We start from the raw sequence: 8,976 nt of genomic DNA on the forward strand, positions 1-8,976 counted from the left end.
TAAATTTTGCTGGTATTCAGCCGAGTACTCAATAAAATTAAAGTCTCGCAATTTCTTGGCACGGAATTTCATGCAATTAATTTAATTAAATAAATAAAATGCCGTGTATTCATAACAAATAAAAGCGTGTAAATTATATTTCACTGATTAATGAGCACAAATGGTCCAGAGTACCCAAAAATAATTTAATTAAACGAGTACCCAGTCGGGTGCTCAATAAAATTACAAGTCCGGGAGTCTCTTGGCACGGATGGCACGGAATTTGTATAAAAAATTAAATTTAATTGATGAAATGTCGAGAAATTTTTATGAATAAAGGCGTGTGAATTATTTCCCACTAATTAATTAGGGAGAATTGCCCAGAGCAACTTATTATAAATTGAAACTGGCTGGTATTCAGCCGAGTACTCAATAAAAATACAAGACTCGCAATTTCTTGGCACGGGATTTCATGCAATTGATTTAATTTAATAAATTAAATTCCGTGTATTCGTTATAAATAATAGCGTGTGAATTATATTCCACAAATTTATTGCCATAAATAGCCCAGAGTGACTAAAAAAAAATTTTAATCTTGCTGTTGTCCGGCCGAGTACTCTATATAAATACAAGTCCAACTATCTCTTGGCACGGATGGCACGGAATAAAATATTAAAAATTAAGTTTAATTGATGAAATGTCAAGAAATTGTTTTGGATGAACGCGTGTGAATAATATTTAACCAATTTATTAGCACAAATAGCCCTGAGTAACTCGAAAAAAATTAAATTTTGCTGGTATTCAGCCGAGTACTCAATAAAAATACAAGTCTGGCAATTTCTTGGCACGGAATTTCATGCGATTACTTTAATTAAATAAATAAAATGCCGTGTATTCGTTATAAATAATAGTTTGTGAATTATATTCCACAAATTTATTGCCATAAATAGCCCAGAGTGACTAAAAAAAAAATTAAAATCTTGCTGTTGTCCGGCCGAGTACTCTATATAAATACAAGTCCAACTATCTCTTGGCACGGATGGCAAGGAATGTATATAAAAAATTAAATTTAATCGATGAAATGTCGAGAAATTGTTTTGGATGAAGGCGTTTGAATAATATTTAACCAATTTATTAGCACAAATAGCCTTGAGTAACTCGAAAAAAATTAAATCTTGCTGGTATCCAGCCGAGTACTCAATAAAATTAAAGTCTCGCAATTTCTTGGCACGGAATTTCATGCAATTAATTTAATTAAATAAATAAAATGCCGTGTATTCGTTATAAATAATAGTTTGTGAATTATATTCCACAAATTTATTGCCATAAATAGCCCAGAGTGACTAAAAAAAAAATTAAAATCTTGCTGTTGTCCAGCCGAGTACTCAATTTAAATACAAGTCCAACTATCTCTTGGCACGGATGGCACGGAATAAAATATTAAAAATTAAGTTAAATTGATGAAATGTCCAGAAATTGTTATGAATAAAGGTGTGTGAATTATATTCCACCAATTTACTGACATAAATAGTCCAGAGTAACTCAAAAAAATTCAAATTTTGCTGGTATTCAGCCGAGTACTCAATAAAAAGACAAGTCTAGCAATTTCTTGGCACGGAATTTCATGCAATTCATTTAATTTAATAAATAAAATGCCGTGGTAGAAATTAAATGCCCGGCGTCAGAAAAAAGCTTTCGCACTTATATTGACACTGCAAATTATAATAAAATTTCAATGAAATATATTATTCAAATGCAGATGCAAATGCTTTTCACAGGAAGAAAAAAAGCAATGTTTATCGTAGCAGACCCAACTTTTGAAGAAACACGACAATTCAAATCTCTTTTTATTGATTATGACTCACAACTAGTTGAAAAATTACTAAAAGATCTAATTAGATTCTGGAAAAATTGTATTTTCAAACTTTTATTTAATTCATTGCAATAAATTAAGTTATTTATTAACAAAAATACAAAAATTGAAATCTTAAAATAAGTATTACATTTTTATTGAACAGCAACTGTCATAACTCATGTTTTTTTTATCAACGGTCCCTGTAGATTAGTTAAAGCTGCGGCGATTGTCATTGTATTATCCATCTGAGGAATAAGTTTAATATTTACACATGAATGAGGTTCACAAATTTCGAATTCTCGTATTCTTCTTATTAGTCTTTCAATGTGGATACGGAGACTGGCGATTCGTTTTGTTGCTATAACTTCGTCATGACTTGGTTGCTTCTCAGAACTTACTGTTGGTGGTCTAATTAATGTACATTTTTTTTCAACTACAAAATTTTCTATGTGTTTGAAGCCTCTATCAGCAAGTACAGCAGCGCCTGGTTTCAAACAATCCAAGTATCCATATTGAGAAACTATCCGTATTACATTTTTTTGTATTCAGACCAGGTCAATGATTGTTTGACAGGATCTGTTGACTTTTCAGTTTCAATTTCTAAACAATCAATGATTGATTCTACTGCTGCATAACGGCTTCGAAAACTTATTGGCAACTGACGTTTAATTCTTGCCGATGAAGGCCATATAATAAAGTCTTTTAGATATTCTGCTATGATTGGCAAAGTCTTAGTAAAGATGCGACTTATATTAGAAGTGGACATTCCAAAATCATCAGCTAAAATTGTAAAACTTTCATTCAATCTTATTTTTTTTAACTTAATAAATATATCAATGTCACTTAAATTAGCCATACGTAAAATATCAATAATATCCAAGCAATTATCCGGAATCCCGATGTATTTACGAGGTGACAACCGAATTCTTTCGTGTTTGCTTTAAATTACGCTTCTGAAATTCTTCTTGTTGAAATGTATTTTTCTATTCATTTTCTGTACTTCCATTTGTTGTTAAGAAATTATCTGATGAAGTAGGGAATGAACGAGGAGTTGTATTAGAAGATAAATTTGCAGTATTAGGTGAAGGATTTGATAATGGATCATTATTCGTTGGTTGAGAACAATAATTATGCGCATTTTCATTTTCTATCAACTGCTCAATCGGAGATGATGGACGATCTTTAGTCACAGGTTTACATTGAACTTTTACACTCCTGTATAAACTCTTTATTTTGACTTGGACACCAACATTCAGTTTTTGACTTCCAATAGCAGGGCGGTCATCGCAGATATTGGATCTGTTCTTATCATAATCTTCTTGTATATTGAAATTAAATTGGTTTGTGCACTCAGAATTTAAATTATCCGTTATACTTCCAGAGATTTGATCCAGCCGTAACTTGGCAATATTGAAATTCATTGTTTCAGTACCTAGTTGATCTACATCCATTGAAGGAGCATCATTCATGCTTGAGGATTTTGATTGCTCAATAAATTTATGAGGCACAATATTATTCCTCATCCGTTTGTTACCACCAACCATTGTCCATTCTAACCAATTTTCCAAATCCACTTTAAGCTAAAATGAATAAAATTCATCATCAATTCATGAAATGAGTTGAAAATCACAATTTTAGGTTATAATTTTATGTAATTATTAAAAGAAATTTTTAATTATTTTTAATAAATACTTACGTCAAAATGATCTTCACAACAATAAAGCCGAGTTGATGATGAGTTTCATTCCTGCATGCATCTAACCAATTTTTCCGTTTAACAGAATTCGATGGAACATTAATAAAAATTTTTTCTGGTGTCGATTTACCAGTATTTCTACACGTTGGAACTATACACCAACAAAAATTGTTTTTTGACGACATTTCGAGTAATTGAATACTTTTATTTTATTATAAACAACACTACCAGATCTTTTTTTAATCAAGTACAATTCAGCACAACAACTGTTTACACCTGCCACGTGCTTACAAGAGAAATTGGCGCTTAAAATTTCAAATAAAATAAGCATCGTGACGTCACATACACGAGATGGAGCTACCTATTCATTTAAATATCAGCTTTTTTTTATTTATTAAATTATTTAAATTTTTAAGAACAAAATCGAAAAATTTTTTTTCAAAAATTTTAAAAATTATATAGAATGTAAAAATATCAAAAGTTAATGAATACCAAAATCATGCAAATACCCAATTCTTTTGAATCCTTTTGTTTGGTAAGGGATATAAAGTCAATTAATGTGCAATTTAATGAGCCGAATACATCAATACAATAGAAGTATATGTAATTCTGCATCCAAGTACACAGTTGCACGCACAAATAAACTCTGTTATTGAAAAAATGATTGGCTACTTCACTATAAAACTCATATCTAAGGTACATTGTGCACATAATGTTCAAAAATGTTCTTAAAAATAAAAAATGAACACAGTAGATTCTCGAAGCATTCTTCAAGTACTTGTTAAATTTATGAAAACAAATTTAGCATGGATACAGAAAAGTAGAACATGTGATCATAGGTAAACATCTGCAAAGGTGAACATCTGATCATAGGAATCTGAAGGAGATAGAAAAACTTTGATGAGTTGGAGGTGCCAATAGGAAGATGATGTCGAAATCAAAGACGCATTAGTAGTTTTGGGAATAACATTTATTAATTATTTACAACAAATGTACAAACAAACAAAATGCTTAAGAAAATGAATATATATCTACAATTGACTGAAGATAAGATTATAAATTCTAAGAGATAAAAAATAAAGATTTGAATAGAAAGTTCTTAAGTCGCTACAAATGTGTCTGAAATTTTAGATTATTTACATTTATAAATAGGTAATAAACAAGTGATGAGTAGAAATAATTAAAATAATGCTTATAATATAATAATAATTATTAATAATGATAATAATAATGATAATGATAATTAATTTTTATAAATAATAAAGTGCTATGTAGGCCAAGACATCGCAGGTGAATGATTGACTAGCATAACTTCCAGGAAATACTTGGCCGGGTGCTAACAATATGCCATTGATTATGAATAATTCCGTGCCATCCGTGCGGACGTTACTTGCTGTAAATAGCATAATTTTCAATAGATACTTGGCCAGGTGCTAACAAGATGCCATTTAATATGAGCCATTTCGTGTCATCCGTGTCAACGATTTTCCTTTCAATTATTCAACACAATTTGTTTTTCTTGTAAAAAAATGTAGGAACTAATAATATGGAATTTTTTAAAATAATAACGAGCCAGGTAAGCCAAAACGTCGCAGATAAATAATTCAAGACCAAGATTTTCTATTAGTACTTGGTAAGGTGCTAACAAGGTGCCATTTATTATCAATAAGTCCGTGCTATCCGTGTGAACGTTATTTTCTATTAATTGTTTACTATCGTTTTTCTCTTATAAAGATCACTTCAGGTACCAGAAATATGTAATGTTTATCTAAAATTACGTGCTACCTGAGCCAGGACATCGTAGAAAAATTATTTACCATAATCATATCCAATAAATACTTCCTGGGAAAAATTATTTTAGATTTACGTTGATCTCCGCCACTTCTATAGATGTGTGCCAATGTTTTAATCAAATTATATCTACTAAGATGTATTCAGATCTGCAAAAAATTTACACGGTGTATGAAGTACGATATGGATAGAGATCAACAGAGATCTTTTTATATCTCTATACATTCACGGAGATATAAAAATTGGCGCGTTGAGATCTGCGGAGATCAAAAAAAATTTTCCTCGGGTTGGCTAGATGTTAACAGAATGCCATTTAATATGAATAATTCCGTGCCAGGAAATTGCCGGACTTGTATTATTATTATTAAGCACTCGCCTGGAAACTAGTAACATTTAATTTATTAATAGATAATTACAGGCTATCCATGCAGATAGATTGGTAAAATATAATTCAAACATCTTTGTTTCTCGGTTATAACAGGTACACGTTATTATATAAATTTAATTTAATTTTTTTATATAAAAGTCCGTGCAATCCCTGCCAAAAGATTGCCTGACTTGTAATTTCATTGAGCACTCGACTGGGAACCAGTAAAATTTAAATTTTAATGAGTTACTCTGTACTGTTTGTGCCAATGAATTGGTAAAATATAATTCAGACGCTTTTATTACAGCAAATACTCGGCATTCTATTTATGAAATTCAATTTTTAATACTAAAATCCGTGCCAAGTAATTGCCAGACTTGTATTTTTATTGAATACTCGGCTGAATACGAGCAAGTTTCAATTTATAATTGGTTGCTCTGGAAAATTTTTCCTAATAAATTAGTGGGACATAATCCACACGCCTTTATTTTAAGCAATTACTTGAAATTTCATTAATTAATTTAATTTTTAATATTAAATTCCGTGCCAAGAAATTGCGTGACTTGAATTTTATTGAGTACTGGGCTGGATACCAGCAAGATTTAATTTTTTTCGAGTTACTCTGGGCTATTTGTGCTAATAAATTGGTTAAATATTATTCACACGCCTTTATCCAAAACAATTTCTCGACATTTCGTCGATTAAATTTAATTTTTCATATGAATTCCGTGCCATCCGTGCCAAGAGACTCCCGGACTTGTAATTTTATTGAGCACTCGACTAGGTACTCGTTACATTAAATTTTTATTGGGTTACTCTGGGCCATTTTTGCTCATGAATTAGTGGAATATAATTCACCCGCTTTTATTTATAACAATTTATCGACATTCCATCAATTAAACTTAATTTTTTATATGAAATTCCGTGCCAAGAAATTGCTAGACTTGTATTTTTATTGAGTACTCGGCTGAATACCAGCAAAATTTAATTTTTTTTTAGTTACTCTGGACTATTTCTGTCAGTAAATTGGTGGAATATAATTCACACGCCTTTATTCATAACAATTTCTGGACATTTCATCAATTAAACTTAATTTTTAATATTTTATTCCATGCCATCCGTGCCAAGAGATAGTTGGACTTGTATTTATATAGAGTACTCGGCCGGACAACAGCAAGATTTAATTTTTCATTTTAGTCACTCTGGGCTATTTATGGCAATAAATTTGTGGAATATAATTCACACGCTATTATTTATAACGAATACACGGAATTTAATTTATTAAATTAAATTAATTGCATGAAATTCCGTGCCAAGAAATTGCGAGTCTTGTATTTTTATTGAGTACTCGGCTGAATACCAGCCAGTTTCAATTTATAATAAGTTGCTCTGGGCAATTCTCCCTAATTAATTAGTGGGAAATAATTCACACGCCTTTATTCATAAAAATTTCTCGACATTTCATCAATTAAATTTAATTTTTTATACAAATTCCGTGCCATCCGTGCCAAGAGACTCCCGGACTTGTAATTTTATTGAGCACCCGACTGGGTACTCGTTTAATTAAATTATTTTTGGGTACTCTGGGCCATTTGTGCTCATTAATCAGTGAAATATAATTTACACGCTTTTATTTGTTATGAATACACGGCATTTTATTTATTAAATTAAATGAATTGCATGAAATTCCGTGCCAAGAAATTGCTAGACTTGTCTTTTTATTGAGTACTCGGCTGAATACCAGCAAAATTCAAATTTCTTTGAGTTACTCTGGACTATTTATACCAGTAAATTGGTGGAATATAATTCACACGCCTTTATTCATAACAATTTCTGGACATTTCATCAATTAAACTTAATTTTTAATATTTTATTCCGTGCCATCCGTGCCAAGAGATAGTTGGACTTGTATTTAAATTGAGTACTCGGCTGGACACCAGCAAGATTTAATTTTTTTCGAGTTACTCTGGGCTATTTGTGCTAATAAATTGGTTAAATATTATTCACACGCCTTTATCCAAAACAATTTCTCGACATTTCATCGATTAAATTTAATTTTTTATACAAATTCCGTGCCATCCGTGCCAAGAGACTCTTGGACTTGTAATTTTATAGAGCACCCGACTGGGTAGTTGTTACATTAAATTATTATTGGGTTACTCTGGGCCTTTTGCGCTCATGAATTAGTGGAATATCATTCACACGCCTCTACTCATAACATTTTTTCGACATTCTATCAATTAAATTTAATTTTTTATATGAAATTCCGTGCCATTCGTGTCGACGTTGTCCGTCGAAGTTATCAACATCCTCTTCTTTAATGAAAAATACTAATCCAACTCCATTTTATCTTTAGTAAAACAAATAATATTAGACCACTTATTAATTGGTTGATACGTTATAAACAAAAGGTCAATTCAAATCAATGATTTGTACCTTAATGGAAAACACGTGTAGAAGGTATTTCGTTGCTTTTGGAGTATTATTTCTTAAGAATGTTAATTATTTTTTTTTAATTACTAACAAATAAAATAAAAAAAATTGTTTATCGTGAAAACAACGTTAAAATGTTTAAAAAACATAAAATTATTTAAATAATACCCTCACATTTTAGCTTTCAAATAAGAATGGAGCTTGAAAAATCTAATTGATGAAGTTTTATTTAAACTCACTTAAACTTCTATAAACTTTTACACTTCAAACACTATAAAATGATATACTAAAATCTTTCACTCACATTATTTCACATGTTCATAAAGATTATTTATAAATAATATTTTTTTCGTCACGAATTTTGTAAACCTACCGATAATAATAATAATAATAATAATAATAATAATAATCATTATTATTTTATTTATCACTATTATTATTATTATTATATCATTTATTATTATTATTATTATTATTATTATTATTATTATTATTATTATTATTATTATTATTATTATTATTATGTTATTAAATGCTCAGGGGGGTTGTCCCCGGAGTCCGATTCTCCGAGGGCCCAGCCTGAGCTCCATCCATTACTGCTGGACCACTCCGCACAACAAGGCGGTTAGTGATCACAGCAGGCCAAAGTCATTTTCCTAAGTAGACGGAGGGAACCTAGTATGACAGCCTTCTGCATCCTGACCGCCAAGAATTCAGCTTTTGATGAGCAAGCTGGAACTCTGGCAAGTGAGGATACAAAAGACTGTTTCATCCCTCCGAGGACGCCAACAATCAGGACGACGAGCTTGACACGGTAACCTGGGTAAAGTTTGCCAATTTCAAACAGGAGATCCT

At 30.7% G+C, this 8,976-nt stretch overlaps 1 protein-coding gene and 1 long non-coding RNA gene across 2 annotated transcripts; both read right to left on the reverse strand.

The window, feature by feature from the left end:
- Positions 1-2,739: 2,739 nt before the first annotated feature.
- LOC123272719 lies at positions 2,740-3,962 on the reverse strand. Its single transcript, XM_044739721.1, has 2 exons — positions 3,531-3,962; positions 2,740-3,414 (listed from the first exon to the last, which is right to left on the reverse strand). Exon 2 carries the CDS (start codon positions 3,376-3,378, stop codon positions 2,818-2,820), a length of 561 nt encoding a protein of 186 aa, XP_044595656.1. The 5' UTR covers positions 3,379-3,414; positions 3,531-3,962; the 3' UTR covers positions 2,740-2,817.
- A 2,776-nt stretch (positions 3,963-6,738) lies between these two features.
- LOC123272729 lies at positions 6,739-8,584 on the reverse strand. Its single transcript, XR_006511137.1, has 2 exons — positions 8,125-8,584; positions 6,739-8,038 (listed from the first exon to the last, which is right to left on the reverse strand). It is a non-coding gene; the product is annotated as an uncharacterized LOC123272729 (long non-coding RNA).
- Positions 8,585-8,976: the final 392 nt, after the last annotated feature.

Source organism: Cotesia glomerata, linkage group LG10 (genome assembly GCF_020080835.1).
Source record: "Cotesia glomerata isolate CgM1 linkage group LG10, MPM_Cglom_v2.3, whole genome shotgun sequence".
Lineage (NCBI taxonomy): Eukaryota > Metazoa > Arthropoda > Insecta > Hymenoptera > Braconidae > Cotesia > Cotesia glomerata.